Below are 19,319 nucleotides of genomic sequence, written 5' to 3'. Positions count from 1 at the left end.
TTTGTCTCAATAAAAAAAAAGGGTTCAAGATGTTCATCATAATTCTTGTTCTGTGTACTTTGTGAACACTTGTAGCTTGAACAGTCTCTTAAACTGAATCATATTGTGGCTTTGTTTGGTTTATTTGCTTAATCCGTTCCATCATTTAATTCCACACACTGCTATACTAAAGGTTTTAAGTGTTGTACGTGCATACAAATGTTTTAAATTAGATTTTCCTCTCAGGTTATATTCCTCCTCTTTTGTTGAGAAGAATTGTTGTACATTCTTGGCTAGCAGGGTATAGTTTGCTTTGTACATCATTTTAGCTGTTTGCAAATGCACCAAATCGTTGAATTTCAATAATTGTGATTTAATAAATAAAGGGTTTGTATGTTCTCTATATCCAACATTATGTATTATTCTAATTGATCTTTTTTGTAAGACCGTGAGTGAATGAAGCGCACATTTGTAGTTGTTTCCCCATATTTCTACACAATAACTCAGATATGTAACACTAGTGAGCAGTAGAGCATATTAAGTGATTTTTGGTCTAGAACATGTTTTGCTTTATTCATTATTGACGTGTTTCTTGCTACTTTATGTTGTATATTTTTGACATGAGATTTCCAATTCATTTTATCGTCTATTATTACACCCAAAAATGTATTTTCTTTTTCCCTTTCAATATTTACTCCATCTATTTGTGTTTGACTTTCTCTTCTACTGTTACCAAATAGCATTATTTGAGTCTTACTGAGATTCAAAGATAGTCAGTTTTTGTCAAACCATCTTTTTAATTTGTTCATTTCGTCTGTAATTATTTGTATTATCTTCTGTGTGTTCTCTCCTGAACAAAATGCTGTTATATCTTTTGCAAATAATACTAACTTTAAATCTTTTGTAACTTTACAAATGTCATTTATATAGAGATTGAACAATTTTGGTCCGAGTATTGATCCCTGAGGTACGCCACAAGATATTTTTAGCTCTTTGGAAGTGTGTTCGCCTATCTTCACGTGTTGCTTCCTGTTGGTTAAGTAGCTTCTTATCCAGTTCAAGACCAAAGTGAAGTGAAACTACTTGACGTGATGTGATCATGACCACTTGACGATAATGTCGCTTCTTTGTTTCGTTTGTTTGAAACACAGGTGTCAAAGTTAAGGCCCGGGGGGCCAGATCTGGCCCGCCACGTTATTTTATGCGGCCCGCGAAAGCCTGGAAATAATATGCGTTAATAAAATGCTTACTAAATATATTTCCCTTTTGACATTAAAAATCATGTACTGCATGCAATTGCATATATTTTAAAATTAAATATTATCAAAATCAAAATATATTGTCATGTATTCCAAAAATATTTATTGTTAAAATAATGGTAAATACGGTACTTAAATATCTGTGACTTATGATTTCAAAACAAATTATCAATCAAATTGTAGACTGTAAAATGGACAATAGATTTTACGGTTAAATTCCGCCAACTGAGTTTTTTACCGTAAAATCAACTTTGGTACTGTTTTTTTCCATATACAGTAAGAACTAAAACATTAAAAAACAAACAAAAAAAACTGTTAAAACAACAAGATTTTACGGTACAAAAAACAAAAGACTGGCAGCTCTGTTGCTTGAATTTTACTGCTAAAAACAGTGGTATTGTTTTTCCATTCCATCCATAATAGAATGCTTAATCTTTTCTTACTAAATATATTTGTTCTTTCCCTTTTAAAATAATATGCGTTAATAAAATGCTTACTAAATATATTTCCCTTTTGACATTAAAAATCATGTACTACATGCAATTGCATATCTTTTAAAATCCAATGTTATCAAAATCAAAATATGTCATAATGTATTCCAAAAATATTTCTTGTTAAAATAAAGATAAATACTGTACTTAAATATCTGCTTGACTTATGATTTCAAAACAAATTATCAATCAAATCGTAGACTGTAAAATGGACAATAGATTTTACGGTTAAATTTATTTTTTTACCCTAAAATTGACTTTGGTACTCTTTTTTTCCATACACAGTAAGACACTAAAACATTAAAAAACAAACAAAAAAACATTAAAACAACAAGATTTTACGGTAAAAAAAAAAACCAAAAAACTGGCAGCTCTGTTGCTTGAATTTTACTGCTAAAAACAGTGGTATTGTTTCTCCATTCATTCCATTAATTCAAATTTTTTATATGCTGTAAAATTCTGGTGACTGAGGTGCCAGTTTTTAAAGTAAATAAAAAAAATTGCAGCTTATGTAAGAAAATATATTGTTAATGTATTATATACATGTATATTCATATATTACTCTTTGTTAAAATTGGCCCTCTGATGGCAACCATTACTGCGATGTGGCCCTCAATGAAAACGAGTTTGATACCCCTGGTTTAAAAGATGGCCGCCATCAGGGCAGTCACTTACCTCGGGTCTTAACTAACTGCCCAGCAATTAGCAGTGATGGGCAAGTTACTTGGAAAATGCAGTCAGCTAAGCTCCAAGTTACTCTCCATTAAATGTAACTAAGCTGCATTGTGGACAATTGTACATACATACTACATGGCAAAAGTAGCTCCATCAAAGCTATGGGCCCACATGCATAATATCAATGTTCATGTAACTGAGAGTGTACAAATGGACCCAATAAGAGTCCATTACTATAAATTATCGGTCATTTTGCTGGGGACACCCTGCAACTACCTCTAGGGGTCCCCACACCCCACTGTATGTACAAAACCAGTGTAGTTGTCACGTTGTGTAAATGGTAAATAAAAACAGAATCCATCCATCCATCCATTTTCTACCGCTTATCCCTTTTGGGCTTGCGGGGGGTGCTGGAGCCTATCGCAGCTGCAATCGAGCGGAAGGCGGTGTACACCATGGACAAGTCGCCACCTCATCGCAGGGCCAACACAGATAGACAACATTCACACTCACATTCACACACTAGGGCCAATTTAGTGTTGCCAATCAACTAGGGCTGGGCGATATATCGATATACTTGATATATCGCGGGTTTGTCTCTGTGCGATATAGAAAATGACTATATCGTGATATTCGAGTATATGTTCTCACGCAGTTGCTTTTAGCTGCAGGCATTACACTACAGGCGTTTCTTCCTCTTTCTTGTCTCTGCTTCTCACAGAGACATAAACAAGCGCACCTTCTTACATACGTCACGTCACGCGTGCAACGTCACACGCCCTACCCGAGCAGAGAGGTAGCTACATGGGTAACATTAGCTGTGATGCTAACGGTGCGTTGCGAGTGGTAATACGAAAGAAAGAAGGTGTGAATCTGGTAACAAATGGAGGAAGAATTAATTCCCAAGAAAAACAGCACAGGGTGCATCGTCTGGCGGTGGTTTGGCTTCAAGCGGGAATATGTTCAGAATCAGAATCAGAATCAGAATAGTTTTATTGCCATTGTTTGAGAACGGATTCACAAACTAGGAATTTTTCTTGGTGCAATTGTGCAACATAAAACACATATAACACAAATTTGGTAATAACAAGAGCTGTAACTGAGCTATCAGATCTTGTTATAGACTTAGAAGGAATTCAAAGGAGCTACTGTTAGAAGTTATTGTTCATGTGCCTGATGGCCGCGGGGAAAAAACTGTTCAGGTAGCGGGAGGTGTGGGTCTGGATGGACCGTAGTCTCCTGCCTGAGGGTAGAGGGGAGAATAGTTTGAGTCCAGGGTGAGAAGTGTCAGCTGTGATCCGACCGACACGCCTCCTGGTCCTGGAGGAGAACAGGTCCTGGAGGGATGGGAGCTTGCAGCCAATAACCTTCTCAGCAGCACGTACGATGCGCCGCAGTCGATGCTTATCCTGGACTGTGGCGCCGGGGAACCACACGGTGATGGAGGAGGTGAGGATGGACTCGATGATGGCTGAGTAAAATTGCACCAGCATCTCGGTCGGCACCTTGAGTTTCCTCAGCTGCCTCAGGAAGTACATCCTCTGCTGGGCCTTCTTGATGAGGGAGCTGATGGTCGGCCCCCACTTGATGTCTTGGGTGATGGTGGTGCCCAAGAAACGGAAGGAGTCCACAATGGAGTCGGGGGTGGGAGAGTCAATCAGGGTGAGGGGGGATGGTGGGGTTTTGACTTTCCTGAAGTCCAAGATCATCTCCACTGTTTTCTGGGCGTTCAGCTCCAGGTTGTTAAGGCTGCACCAGGACGCCAGCCGGTCCACCTCTCTCTTGTAGTTGGTCTCATCGCCATCCGAGATGAGCCCAATGGGGGTTGTCATCCGCCAACTTGAGCAGTTTTACGGACTGGTGACTGGAGGTGCAGCAGTTTGTATACAGGGAGAAGAGCCAGCGGGAGAGTACACAGCCCTGAGGAGCACCAGTGTTCATGGTTCGACTGTCCGAGACAATCTTCCCCAGCCGCAGGTGCTGTCTTCGGTCTGTCAGAAAGTCAATGATCCAACTGCAGAGGGAGTCGGGCACGCTGAGCTGGTAGAGCTTGTCTTGTAGCAGTCCAGGGAGGATGGTGTTGAAGGCAGAGCTGAAGTCCACAAACAGGATCCTAGCGTAGGTTCCTAGGGAGTCCAGATGCTCCAGAATGAAGTGGAGGGCCAGGTTCACTGCATCATCCACAGACCTGTTGGCTCTGTAGGCGAACTGCAGTGGGTCCAGGAGGGGGGCGGTGATGTCCTTGAGGTGGGGCAGGACCAAGCGCTCAAAGGACTTCATGACCACAGACGTCAGCGCAACCGGCCTGTAGTCATTAAGTCCTGTGATCCGTGCTTTCTTGGGGACAGGCACAATGGTGGAGGTCTTAAAGCAGGACGGTGTGCGGCATAGCTCCAGAGAGGTGTTAAAAATGTCAGTGAAGACAGGAGCCAGCAGATCCGCACAGTGTTTGAGAGTGGAGGGGGAGACACCATCCGGCCCGGGGGCCTTCCGCGTATTCAGCTTCAAGAACTGCCGGCGTACATCCTCTTCTCGGATAGAGAGGGCCTTTAAAGTCCTATGATGTTCTTGGAGTCCTTTAAATCCTTTAATGAAGTGCTGGCGTTGGTGGGGAGGGTGATGGCGGGGGGAGCAGAGCTTTGATGAGCTGAAGGCCGTTCATGACGACAGTAATGTGTGTTGAGGCCCTGAGCGAGAGTCCGGTCATTCAGGGCCTGGGGGGTTTTGGGCTTATAGTTCGTAAGGGCCCTTAGCCCTCTCCAAACGGCCGCAGAATCATTGGAGCGGAACTGTTCCTGTAGACGGTTAGAGTACACAGATTTAGCTTTCTCCACTTCCCTGTTGAAGTGGTATTTCGCTTCTCTGTAGGTACTCCGGTCCCCGCTTCTCCACGCAGCCTCCTTCTTCTTGCGTAGCTGTCGGAGCTTGGGTGTGAACCAGGGCTTGTCGTTGTGATAACAAGCCCTCGTGCGCGCCTCATTGAACTGTATGTATGAGGTCACAGTTTCCGTATACTCGTCCAGATTGTCTGTGGTCGCTCCAATTGCCTCCCAGTCTGTCTTCTCCCAACATGCACGCAGCTCCTCCAACGCCTCGGCGGTGAAACACTTAATGCTCCTCATAACAGGTTTAGCCAGTTTCAGTCTCTGTCTGTATGAAGGGATTAAGTGCACCATCACGTGATCTGATAGTCCAAGAGCAGCGCACGGGACTGCATGAAAAGCCTTGCTTATTGTAGTGTAACAGTAATCCAAAGTGTTCTCCCCTCTGGTCGGGCATTAAATAAACTGCCTATACTTGGGTAATTCCTGGCTCAGATTTCCCTTGTTAAAGTCACCAAGCACGATAACAAGAGAGTCCGGAAAAGACCGTTCCACATGTAAGATCTGGTCTGCAAGCGTGCGCTGAGCGTCACGCACGTCCGCGCCGGGTGGGATGTAAACAGCCACCAGTATGAATGAAATTATCTCACGCGGTGAGTAAGGGCTTACAGTGAATGAAAATATATTCCAGAGAAGGAGAGCAGTGTTTGGATATCATCGTCACGTCTGTACACCAATTGCTGTTGATAAAGAAGCAGACTCCACCGCCTCTTTTTTTGCCGGAGAGCCTCGCGGGGAGAAGATGAAAGCCCTCCAGTTGAACCGCGCTGTCCGGGACACTCTCGCTCAGCCATGTCTTCGTGAAGCACAAAAAACACGATGAGGAAAAGTCCTTGTTTCTTCTCATCAATCAATCAATCAATGTTTATTTATATAGCCCTAAATCACAAGTGTCTCAAAGGGCTGCACAAGCCACAACGACATCCTCGGTATAGCCCACATAAGGGCAAGGAAAAACTCACCCCAGTGGGACGTCGATGTGAATGACTATGAGAAACCTTGGAGAGGACCGCATATGTGGGTAACCCCCCCCCCCTCTAGGGAGACCGAATGCAATGGATGTCGAGTGGGTCTAACATAATATTGTGAGAGTCCAGTCCATAGTGGATCCAGCATAACAGTAAGAGTCCAGTCCACAGTGGGGTCAGCAGGAAACCATCCCGAGCGGAGACGGGTCAGCAGCGCAGAGATGTTCCCAACCAATATACAGGCGAGCGGTCCACCCCGGGTCCCGACCCCGGACAGCCAGCACCCCATCCATGGCCACCGGATCTGTGTGTCTTCCCCTCCACAAGGGATAGGGGGGAGCAGAGGAGAAAAGAAAAGAAACGGCAGATCAGCTGGTCTAAAAAAAGGGGGGCTATTCAAAGGCTACAGTATACAAATGAGTTTTGAGATGGGACTTAAATGTTTCTACTGAGGTAGCATCTCTAATTGTTACCGGGAGGGCATTCCATAGTGCTGGAGCCCGAATAGAAAACGCTCTACAGCCCGCAGACTTTTTTTGGGCTCTGGGAATCACTAATAAGCCGGAGTTCTTTGAACGCAGATTTCTTGCCGGGACATATGGTACAATACAATCGGTAAGATAGGCTGGAGCTAGACCGTGTAGTATTTTATACGTAAGTAGTAAAACCTTAAAGTCGCATCTTAAGTGCACAGGAAGCCAGTGTAGGTGAGCCAGTATAGGCGTAATATGATCAAACGTTCTTGTTCTTGTCAAAAGTCTAGCAGCCGCATTTTGTACCAACTGTAATCTTTTAATGCTAGACATAGGGAGACCCGAAAATAATACGTTACAGTAATCGAGACGAGACGTAACGAACGCATGAATAATGATCTCAGCGTCGCTAGTGGACAAAATGGAACGAATTTTAGCGATATTACGGAGATGAAAGAAGGCCGTTTTAGTAACACTCTTAATGTGTGACTCAAAGGAGAGAGTTGGGTCGAAGATAATACCCAGATTCTTTACTGAGTCGCTTTGTGTAATTGTTTGGTTGTCAAATGTTAAGGTGGTATTATCAAATAAATGTCGGTGTTTAGCAGGACCGATAATCAGCATTTCCGTTTTCTTAGTGTTGAGTTGCAAGAAGTTAGCGGACATCCATTGTTTAATTTCATTAAGACACGCCTCCAGCTGACTACAATCCGGCGTGTTGGTCAGCTTTAGGGGCATGTAGAGTTGGGTGTCATCAGCATAGCAATGAAAGCTAACACCGTATTTGCGTATGATGTCGCCTAGCGGCAGCATGTAAATACTAAAGAGTGCAGGGCCAAGAACCGAACCTTGGGGGACTCCGCACGTTACCTTAACATAGTCCGAGGTCACATTGTTATGGGAGACGCATTGCATCCTGTCAGTAAGATAGGAGTTAAACCACGACAAGGCTAAGTCTGACATACCAATACGTGTTTTGATACGCTCTAATAAAATATTATGATCGACGGTATCGAAAGCAGCGCTAAGATCAAGAAGCAGCAACATAGATGACGCATCAGAATCCATCGTTAGCAGTAGATCATTAGTCATTTTTGCGAGGGCTGTCTCCGTAGAGTGATTTGCCCTGAAACCGGATTGAAAAGGTTCACAGAGATTGTTAGACACCAAGTGTTCATTTAGCTGCTGTGCGACAATTTTTTCGAGGATTTTCGAGATAAACGGAAGGTGGGACACCGGCCGGTAGTTTACCATGAGGTCAGGATCGAGGTTAGGTCTTTTGAGCAAAGGATGAATAACCGCTTTTTTGAATGCTAGTGGAACAGTGCCAGAGGAGAGTGATAAGTTTATAATATTTAGCACTGATGGACCTAATAATACAAAAAGCTCCTTAATAAGTTTCCCAGGAAATGGGTCAAGTAAACATGTTGTTTGTTTTGTCCCATTGACACATCTTAACAATTCCTCTAATGTTATTTCATCAAAGAGAGAGAAACTATTTTGGAGGGCGGTATCCTTCGTAGATACAGTCGTATCTGTGTTAATAGAACCCAGTTGTAGCTGCGATGCATTGTCTTTAATCTCCTTTCTAATGAGTTCAATTTTCTTATTAAAGAAATTCATAAAATCATCTGCTGAGTGGGTGGAGCTACTGGGAGGAGTCCCTTGTTGGGTTAGCGATGCTACTGTACTAAAATTTTGGATCATTTTTGTTGAGGTGGATGAGATTTGAGTAATATTTAGCTTTAGCTAGGGTAAGCATGTGTTTATAAGTTGTTAAACTATCACTCCATGCTTGATGGAAAACCTCAAGTTTAGTAGCGCGCCATTTGCGTTCCAGCTTTCTACATGATAATTTATGGGCTCTAGTTTATTCTGTAAACCATGGGGTGCGCCTTTTAGGGGCTCTTTTAAGCTTTAGCGGTGCTATACTATCAATGGTGTCGCGCAGGGCGTCGTTAAAGTTGTTAGTGAGGTTATCAATAGAGCCGACATAGTTTGGGAATGGTGCCATTACCGAAGGCAGTAGGCCAGCAAGAGTCATCGTTGTGGCAGCATTAATGTTGCGGCTGCTATAGTAGTTATTATTATTAGTTTGTTGACAATGAGTCAGAACTTCGAATTTTATAAGGTAATGATCGGACATTACTTTAGTATACGGGAGTATCGTAACTTTGGAGGTGGTGACACCCCTGACCAGCACTAGATCTATCGTATTTCCGTTGCGATGCGTAGGTTCATTTATTATTTGTGTAAGACCACAGCTATCAATTATAGTCTGGAGCGCCATGCACTGAGGGTCCGATGGGGTATTCATATGGATATTAAAGTCCCCCATTATGATTATATTGTCGGCGTGCGTCACTAAATCAGCAACGAACTCTGAAAATTCACTGATGAAGTCCGAATTTGGTCCTGGGGGGCGGTAGATAACAGCCAGGTGGAGAGGCAGCGGTGTGACAAACCTCATAGTAAGCATCTCAAACGAGTTATATTTATTATTTAGGTTCGGGGTAAGATTAAAGTTTTTATTGTGGATGAGTGCAACTCCCCCACCCCTTTTAATGGGACGGGCAATATGCGCTCCCGCATAGCTAGGAGGAGACGCCTCACCCAGCGCAAAGAAATCGTCTGGTTTGAGCCAGGTCTCGGCGAGACCAATAACGTCAAGATTATTGTCTCTAATGACCTCATAAACTAATAACGTTTTGGAAGATAATGATCTTATGTTTAAGAAGCCCATATTATAGGTAGTGGGCTGTTTTGAGGAGTTTTTGTTGAAATTATCCGTAGTAGCAATATTAATAATGTTGTGTTTATTATGTGTAGTGCAATTTAAATAATTACGACCATATCTAGGAATTGATATGACGGGAATTTTCCGATTGTTTGCTTGATGTTGTGATAAACCGAACGCATCATAACTTGCCACCTCAGTAGAGTGCATGTCTACTTCTGACACAGAAAAAACATTTTTTGAGTTGTGTATTGTTCTAAAATAGTTGCTATGTGTGCAGGTATTATCCAGCCTGGCGCTGGCTAGTTCTATTTTAACTGACTTCTCACCCGGACTAGCGCTTCTTTGAGGATTAGCCTTTCGCTTTGTTGTTAGCCCCGCTCGGCATCCCCGCTTCTGCTTCCGCTCACACCGCTTACGTGTCTTCCGTTGACGGTCCACGCTGGTACTTAACTCCGCTGCTTTGGAGGCCGCTGGATGTAGCCAGCGAAGAATCCCCATGCTAGCGAGGAGGTCGAAAGTACCCGCATCTTTCAGCCTATAACGGCCCGATCTATCCACATCCAGAATCGTCTGTCGGTCGTATCTGATCACGAAGTGTCCACGCTGTGAGCCAGCCATGAAATAGACAGAATTGACGGGTATTTTTGCCAAATCGCTCTACACTTCCAAGAGCGTCTGCAAGCCGCTGCCATCAGGGCGCCGCCATCTTGCAACGCTAGCTCGTCCATCTTGTTGGCAAGTGAGCGGACGTTGGAGAGAAAGATGCCTGGTAGAGGTGTGCGTAATCCCCGTCCGCGAAGACGGACAAGGGTGCCCGCTCGCTTCCCTCTTCGGTGCGTTCTCCCTCTTTTGATCACAGAATGGATCAAATCCGCAGTTGACGCTAAGATGACCGGTAATAAGTCCATAGGGATGATGGATCTGATGTTCAGTTGCTCTTCGCGGGTGTAAGAGCACGCGGACACACAATTTACGCACAAAAACAAACAAAACAGAGCGCACAGGAGCACCGAGGCAGCCTCCATCGGCGCCATGATTATGATGTTGAACAATTATGCGGCAAAAGCGTTGCTACGAAAAGTAGCAGCACTGCTAATTTGTAGCATCATTTGAAAAGTCACCCGCTGGAGAATGAAGAGTGCTTGAAACTGCATGTCAACATCTCCGTTTGGTGCCACACCCACAAAATGCCGAAGCAACAATTTCCAGATCTACACCGTATGAAAAAAAAAATCAACAACAGAAGGAGATAACGTCCGCAGTAACCTACCACAGAACAAAGGACATACACTATTTGATTTCCTATTATGCAGCTCATTTGTATTTGACAGTTTTTGAAATATCTTGTGTGACATCATGCACAAAAGTGCCCTTTATTTGTTTTTAACTATTGTAGTGGCGTTCTGTACAAAATGTGCACTTTAATTTAGTGTTGTTTTGTTATGTCATCTTAGTGACATCATGCACAAAAGTGCACTAATAGCTTGTTTTAAAATGTCTCTGACAATCTTGCACTTTCTGTTTTGGAAATGACATAAATGTTTGTGCCACTGCTTAATAACTGTTTAATAAATACAGTTTTGCTAAATTGACTTAGTTGTGATTTCCCTCTCTGCATGAAAGTTTAAAATGAGCATATATTAATGCAGTATGAACAAGAATGCTTTAATGGAGACACATAGAAGCATCATAAAGTACTACTATCTATCTATCATACTGCTGTGATTATATGCATCAAGTGTTCATTCAAGGCTAAGGCAAAATATCGAGATATATATCGTGTATCGTGACATGGCCCAAAAATATCGAGATATTAATAAAAGGCCATATGGCCCAGCCCTACAATCAACCTATCCCCAGGTGCATGTCTTTGGAAGTGGGAGGAAGCCGGAGTACCCAGAGGGAACCCACGAAGTCATGGGGAGCACATGAAAACTCCACACAGAAAGATCCAGAGCGCAGGATCGAACCCAGGACCTTTGTATTGTGAGGCAGACGCACTAACAATGATTTGCAAATCCTTTTCAACTTATATTCAATTGAATAGACTGCAAAGACAAGATAATTAACATTCGAACTGGTAAACGTTGTTATTTTTTGCAAATATTAGCTCATTTGGAATTTGATGCCTGCAACATGTTTATTGTTATTGTTATTTGGAACATCCCACAGGTGAACAGGCTAATTGGGAACAGGTGGGTGCCATGATTGGGTATAAAAGTAGCTTCCATGTAAAGCTCAGTCATTCACAAACAAGGATGGGGCAAGGGTCACCACTTTGTCAACAAATGCGAGAGCAAATTGTTTAAGAACAACATTTCTCGACCAACTATTGCAAGGAATTTAGGGATTTCACCATCTGCGGTCCGTAATATCATCAAAAGGTTCAGAGAATTTGGAGAAATCACGGCAAGGCTAAAAACCAACATTGAATGCCAGTGACCTTCCAACCCTTCAGGCGGTACTGCATCAAAAAGCGACATCAGTGTGTAAAGGGTATCACCACATGGGCTCAGGAACACTTCAGAAAACTACTGTCAGTAACTACAGTTTGTTGCTACATCTGTAAGTGCAAGTTAAAACTCTACTATGCAAAGCCAAAGCCATTTATCAACAACACCCAGAAACGCTGCTGGCTTCGCTGGGCCCAAGCTCATCTAAGATGGACTGATGCAAAGTGGAAAAGAGTTCTGTGGTCTGACGAGTCCACATTTCTGGAAACTGTGGACGTCGTGTCTTCGGGACGAAGAGGAAAAGAACCACCCAGACTGTTATAGGCGCAAAGTTGAAAATCCAGCATCTGTGATGGTATGGGGGTGTATTAGTGCCCAAGGCAAGGGTAACTTACACATCTGTGAAGGCACCATCAATGCTGAAAGGTACATACAGGTTTTTGAGCAACATATGTTGCCATCCAAGCAATGTTATCATGGACGCCCCTGCTTATTTCAGCAAGACAATGCCAAGTCACGTGTTACAACAGCGTGGCTTCATGGTAAAAGAGTGCGGGTACTAGACTGGCCTGCCTGTAGTCCAGACCTGTCTCATGTCTCCCATTGAAAATGTGTGGCACATTATGAAGCCTGAAATACCACAACGGAGACCCCGGACTGTTGAACAATTTAAGCTGTACATCAAGCAGGAATGGGAAATAATTCCACTTCAAAAATGTGTCCCCTCATTCCCAAACCTTTACTGAGTGTTGTTAAAAGGAAAGGCCATGTAACACAGTGGTAAAAATGCCCCTGTGAAAACTTTTTTGCAATGTGTTGCTGCCATTAAATTCTAAGTTAATGATTATTTGCAAAACAAAATGAAGTTTCTCAGTTGGAACATTAAATATCTTGTCTTTGCAGTCTATTCAATTCAATATACAGTTGCGATCAAAAGTTTACATACACTTGTAAAGAACATAATATCATGGCTATCTTGAGTTTCCAATAATTTCTAAAACTTTTATTTTTTTCGTCAGTGATTGAAGCACATACTTGTTGGTCACAAAAAACATTCATGAAGTTTGGTTCTTTTATGAATTTATTATGGGTCTATGAAAATGTGAACAAATCTGCTGGGTCAAAAGTATACATTGTTGCGCTTGTAACGCGAAAACAAGACAACTTGAAGTATCTTTTTGACACACAAAAACGTGTGTGCCGTTTATTCCATTAAAAACGAGACTGAATGACTGCTTACATCAAAGAGGCTCAAAAAGGCGGTCACAACAAACCCCCACCTTTGGGTAAATCTCCTAACGGTCACTTATAGGGGCCGCACCGAATTGCTCACTCTTAACTGCATACTGTATATGAATGCTAAACAAGAACAACATTGTTATGTGCACAATAGAACAATGACAGTGAATAATGACGACAAAGTCAAGTAAACAGGTGTGGTGAATTATGTCCTTAAAGCAACCGCTACAACATACAGCAATGTTAACTCCAAATTGTTCAGGACAACCTAAAATCATCAGCCCGGAGGTTGGGTCTTGGGCGCAGTTGGGTGTTCCAACAGGACAATGACCCCAAACACACGTCAAAAGTGGTAAAGGAATGGCTAAATCAGGCTAGAATGAAGGTTTTAGAATGGCCTTCCCAAAGTCCTGACTTAAACATGTGGACAATGCTGAAGAAACAAGTCCATGTCAGAAAACCAACAAATTTAGCTGTTCTGCACCAATTTTGTCAAGAGGAGTGGTCAACAATTCAAGCAGAAGCTTGCCAGAAGCTTGTGGATGGCTACCAAAAGCGCCTTATTGCAGTGAAACTTGCCATGGGACTTTATAGGAATTTATTATGGGTCTACTGAAAATGTGAGTAAATCTGCTGGGTCAAATGTATACATACAGCAATGTTAATATTTGGTCCGGTTCCTCGTGGCAGCAGTCTACGATTCCGTCCCTAGCCCAGCAAACCTCCATGTGTGGAGGAGGAGCGAGACACCCTCCTGCTTCCTTTGCTCCGGAAGAGGCTCCTTGGAACATCTCCTCAGCAGTTGCCCAAAGTCCCTGGCTGATGGTCGCTATCGTTGGCGCCATGACCAGGTACTCAAAGCAGTTGCTGAGAGCATTGCCTCAGCCATCAGCACCAGCAAGCAACATCATGTGCCAAAAAAAGGCAATCTCATTCATCAAAGCTGGAGGGAGACCTTGTGCACGTCCACAGACAACAACAGGACTCCTTCACACAGCCCCTGACTGGCAGCTACACGTTGACCTGAGAAAACAACTGAGGTTCCCCCAGCACATTGTAAGAACATCTCTCCGGCCAGACATGATCATCATCTCAGAGGCTTTGAAACACCTGATCATGCTGGAACTAACAGTGCCTTGGGAGGAGCAGATTGATGAAGCCAACGAAAGGAAACGTGCCAAGTATCAGGAACTGGTGGAGGAGTGCAGGGGCAGGAGCTGGAGGACTTTCTATGCATCAACACATCGGCATGACAGAACCAAGGACTCCGATAAAAGCAGAGGTGGGGGGCTATGCATCTACATCAACAACAGCTGGTGCACCAACACCAAGACTGTTACCAGTCACTGCTCATCTGATTTGGAGTACGTTACTGTGAAATGCAGACCCATCTACCTTCCACGGGAGTTTAATGTTGTCATGCTAACGACTGTTTACATACCACCGGCAGCTAATGCTAGTACGTCCCTCGGGGTGTTACATGACTCCATTAGCAGTCAACAAAGCGCTTCCCTGAGGCGGTGCACATCATTGCTGGGGACTTTAACCATGCAGAATTGAAAACTTGCTCCCTAAATTCCACCAGCACATTAAATGTGCAACTAGGGGGAAAAACACTCTGGATAAGGCATACTCTAATATCAAGAGTAGCTACAGGGCTAAGCCAGTACCACACTTGGGCCAGTCCGACCACCTGTCAGTGTAGGTGTCAGTAGGCCTAAGTATTCATTAAAAACAAGGCAGAGGTTTTATATAATGAGTGTATTTCATATTTTTGGACACTGTAACATTACCCACAATGCACAAACATCAACAATGATAGTCCATCTACAGTACATATTTACACACTTCTTTGAGAATGACTGTGAGCGCACTTTCATAAGGTTTGTGTTGTACAGGAAACAGACGGACGAGGCGATGTGGTGGTTCCAGCAAGGTCTCAGCTTCTTGCCGGCTCTTCTGGTCATCTGGACTTGGGCGTCGTTCGTCTTCGCCTACGTGACAGCGGTGCTCCTGAGACATGTGGACCCTCTGGTCCCGTACATCAGGTAGTACTTCACATTCTGCTGACCTTTGGCACTGTGACTGCAGGGACGTTTGAGAGCACTTCTATATCCAATCAAGTCTTTGAATGGCTCGACTGCGCCCAGTTACGGCTGCTAAGCTGTGATTGGACAATCAGGCTTGGGAGTGCTAGATGACAAAAGTTGTTTTTTTGGTAAAAAAAACCCAAAATATGTCTTGGTATCCTCTAGGGTTGTCCAGATACCAATATTTTGGTACCGGTACCAAAATGTATTACGATACTTTTCTAAATAAAAGGGACCCCAAAAAAATTCATTATTGGCTTTATTTGAACAAAAAATTTTAGGGTACATGAAACATATGTTTATTATTGTAATTTAGTCCTTAAATAAAATAGTGAACATACTAGACAACTTGTCTTTTAGTAGTAAGTAAACAAACAAAGGACTCCTAATTAGTCTGCTGACGTATGCAGTAACATATTGTGTCATTTATCGACCTATTATTTTGTCAACATTATGAGGGACAAACTGTAAAAATGGATTATTAATCTACTTGTTCATTTACTGTTAATATCTGCTTATTTTCTGTTTTAACATGTTCTATCTACATTTCTGTTAAAATGTAATAATCACTTATTCTTCTCTTCTTTGATACTTTACATTAGTTTTGGATGATACCACAAATGTAGGTATCGATCTGATACCAAGTCGTTACAGGATCGTACATTGGTCATATTCAAAGTCTTCATGTGTCCAGGGACGTATTTACTGAGTTTATAAACATAATGAGTTTTTAAAAAAGGAAAAAAGATTTTGTGACGATAAAATTTTTTGATGTAATCACAGTAGTATCGACTAGATATGCTATTGTACTTGGTATCATTACAGTGGACGTCAGGTGTAGATCCACCCATGGCATTTGTTTACATTGTGACGCCGGTGAGCTATTGTATCCTCCTACGGTGTGTAGTGAAGCAAGTTTAGCTTTTCCGCGTCCTCCAATGATAATGATAATGATAATGATACTTGTAAGAAACTTTGTCGCCATGGAGGCGAGGATTAGTGATTTAGAAGTAGCTAAAACACTAGACTGCGGATGGGTGTTAGCTGCTAGCTGGCTAGCCATGTCTTAAAGCTCCTCTTCCTGAGGGTGTTTCAGTGTTATAACTTCACCTTTATCTTTACTTTTTACACCAAAATGCGTCCATTCTCCCTTTTCTGTCTACACACTATGTCTGCTTGTAAGTACTTTGTGTGTGTGTGTGTGTGCTGCCGAACATGCTCCTCTGCTCGTAAAACCAGCAATGTCACCACGTGACGACGCGCTGTCATGCCTGTTAAAAAAAAAAGGAGGGGGGGACCGGTACTTTTTAAAAGCAGTATAGTACCGAATATGATTCATTAGCACCGCGATACTATACTAGTACCAGTATACCGTACAAACCTAGTATCCTCAAACGTTGTGGATGAGTGTCATTGATGGTAGGTGCTGATGTTGTCGTCATTATTGGAAGAATTCTCTTCTCTGTTTGCAGCGACACAGGAACCATGGCGCCAGAGAGGTGCGTGTTTGGCTTCATGCTGGACGTATCGGCCTTTTTAGGTAAATACCAAACACTAAACATAGCATGTACTAGGAGACAATGATGTGAAGTACTCAAACACTTAACTAGTGAGGGCAACAACTCCAGCAAGGTAAAGTTTTCCTGCTCACTTCAGCGTTTCAATCATGCATTCATCATGTAGGAATACAGATTCTCCCACCACACATGCGCCTTTACCTTGAAATGAGATCCTGGCAAGAACGTTGCATTTGTGTCTAATTATTGGGGTCTTTTTCAAAGTTAATTTCAACTATGCACGCATGTCATTCACAGCGATTTATCGTGATCAATCCTAATGCACAAGTGTGATTAATCCGATTAAATAATGTGTTTGACAGCACCAGTTTGAAGTCAATGATACATGCCTTGAATTTTAAGTTTTGAAGGTCAAGGCAAGTGTTGCCTTAAAGGAGGGCTCATATTTATATATTTTTGTTTCATCTGACATCACATGGACAAAGATAAGACCTTCTGGAGGAAAGTTCTGTGGTCAGACGAAACAAAAATTGAGCTGTTTGGCCACAATACCCAGCAATATGTTTGGAGAAGAAAAGGTGAGGCCTTTAATCCCAGGAACACCACACCTACCGTCAAGCATGGTTGTGATAGTATTATGCTCTGGGCCTGTTTTGCTGCCAATGGAACTGGTGCTTTAAATGGGACAAGAAAAAGGAGGTGTGGAGGGGGGGTGGCCTGCGGGCCTCAAAGACAGCGACAGGTGCGTAGATGGGCCCGGTGGGTCTTGTTATCTAATCACCTGTCGCCTTTATTAGCAGCAGCCGGGAGGAGAGACGTTGTTGGAGCTGGAGTGAGAGCGAGCGAGAAACAGACACGGAAAGACATTTGCTGGAAAGCAACCCGCTGCACCAACTTATAAAAAATAAAAACAGTGTTGTAACCCTGATCTGGGCTCTCAAGGCGGTGTTTGGTGGTCTGAGGAACCCACTGGAGGGCACAATTTGGCGCCCAAACAAGCCGGACCACCTGAGGGGCTGGAAGCCGACGCCTTGGCAGCAGTGACGAACATTCTCGCAGAGGTGACAGCGGACAGCCATCAGCAGCTGGAGGCGGTCCGCCAACAAGTGGCCCAGCAGAGCCACATCCTACAGGCGCTGGCGGACCGGGTGGGAGCGGCACGGCCAACATCAGCGGCCGTCTCCATACAGCGCATGGGGGAAAAGGAGGACCCCCATACCTTCATAGACATTTTTGTGGCCACAGCGGAGGCATGCGCGTGGCCAAAAGAAGAGTGGGGAGTGCGACTCCTGCCGCTGCTGGCGGGGGAGGCGCAGCGAGCGGCGCTCAGCCTACCGGCGGCCTCCCGCATACACTTCCCGGACCTGAAGAATAATGGGCTGCATGGACGAGTCGCCAGAAGAAAGACATTTTTGCGCAAATGTCACAAAGTATCCCGCTTACAATACGCCAAACAGCACAGAGACAAGCCTCAAAACTTCTAGAACAAAGTAATTTGGAGTGATGAGACCAAAATTTAACTTTTTGGTGACTCGACCATGCAGCCCATTTTTCTTCAAGTGCCTCCTTATTGTGCATCTTGAAACAGCCACACCACAATTTTTCAGAGTCCTGTATACCAGCAGAAGTTATTTGTGGATTTTTCTTTGCATCGCGAACAATTTTCCTGGTAGTTGTGGCTGAAATCTTTGCTGGTCTACCTGAATCCCTCATTTTCAACTACTTAATCAGCGTTTGAACACTGCTGATTGGCATTCTCAATTCCTTGGATATCTTTTTATACCCCTTTCCTGTTTTATGCAGTTCAATTACCTTTTCTCGCAGATCCTTTTGACAATTCTTGAGCCTTCCCCATGATTCAGAATTCAGAAACATCTGTGCAGCACTGGATGAAAGATGCAATGGTCTGTCAGAAGCCCAGAAACTCACTGACCTTTTATACACACACATTAATTACAAACAAACAGGTCACAGGCAACGTTCCCTCTAAAGTGCGCGCCTGCGCAATTGCGCACTGCTCAAGCGTCCTCTGCGCACAGCAAATATATGCCGCGCACCAAATCAAATCCCACCTGAATTCTAAACAAAAATAAACACATTTATTCTGTGTAATTTTGCAATGCAACTCTTGAGTGACAGTGACAACAAGCGGCCCTAACTGTGTTCGTCAACACCGTTCAATTGAACACCGTTCAATTGAACACCGTTCAATTATTGTAACGTCTATCGAGATCCTTCGAGGACAGGAATTATATCAATCACTTTATTGAGCAAAACTGTTTATATTCGGCCATAACCACACCAAAAAAATTAGTAAAAAACTACTATCTCGAAAAACTAGTCATTTTCTGCCGTACAAACCAGGCCAAAACCAACTTGTCATCTGTCACCAACACGCATACCACTAAGCCACTGGTGCGTTTATGGCCACACAAAAAGTCGGACAACTCAAACACCACACAAAGTCATACGTGTGCTTATTCTACTGTCATTTATTATTAATGTTAATTTATTGATATTAATCATGGAATGCTGTTACGAGAGAAAGTTAGA

At 43.2% G+C, this 19,319-nt stretch overlaps 2 protein-coding genes across 2 annotated transcripts in view; one reads left to right on the top strand and one right to left on the bottom strand.

Annotated features, from left to right (window-relative positions):
* Positions 1–19,319, top strand: part of dram2b (DNA-damage regulated autophagy modulator 2b) — a 37,540-nt gene that overhangs the window by 778 nt on the left and 17,443 nt on the right. Inside the window, exons 2-3 of the mRNA XM_061984719.2 lie at positions 15,058–15,207; positions 16,722–16,789. Coding sequence (XP_061840703.1) covers positions 15,077–15,207; positions 16,722–16,789 — 199 coding nt within the window. The 5' untranslated portion in view covers positions 15,058–15,076. The remainder of the gene's footprint in view (positions 1–15,057; positions 15,208–16,721; positions 16,790–19,319) is intronic.
* Positions 8,458–10,173, bottom strand: LOC140679782 (uncharacterized). The gene has a single exon (XM_072915880.1). It carries the CDS (start codon positions 10,083–10,085, stop codon positions 8,598–8,600), a length of 1,488 nt encoding a protein of 495 aa, XP_072771981.1. The 5' UTR covers positions 10,086–10,173; the 3' UTR covers positions 8,458–8,597.

This window comes from Nerophis lumbriciformis, linkage group LG23, assembly GCF_033978685.3.
Source record: "Nerophis lumbriciformis linkage group LG23, RoL_Nlum_v2.1, whole genome shotgun sequence".
NCBI classification, from domain to species: Eukaryota; Metazoa; Chordata; class Actinopteri; order Syngnathiformes; family Syngnathidae; genus Nerophis; species Nerophis lumbriciformis.
Note: the sequence above shows the minus strand (reverse complement) of the source record. Positions and strands in the feature narration are given on the sequence as shown.

What these genes read in the sequence shown, in the direction of transcription:
- LOC140679782 (XM_072915880.1), bottom strand. Translation starts at nt 10,085, where the DNA reads ATGGCTGGCTCACAGCGTGGACACTTCGTGATCAGATACGACCGACAG.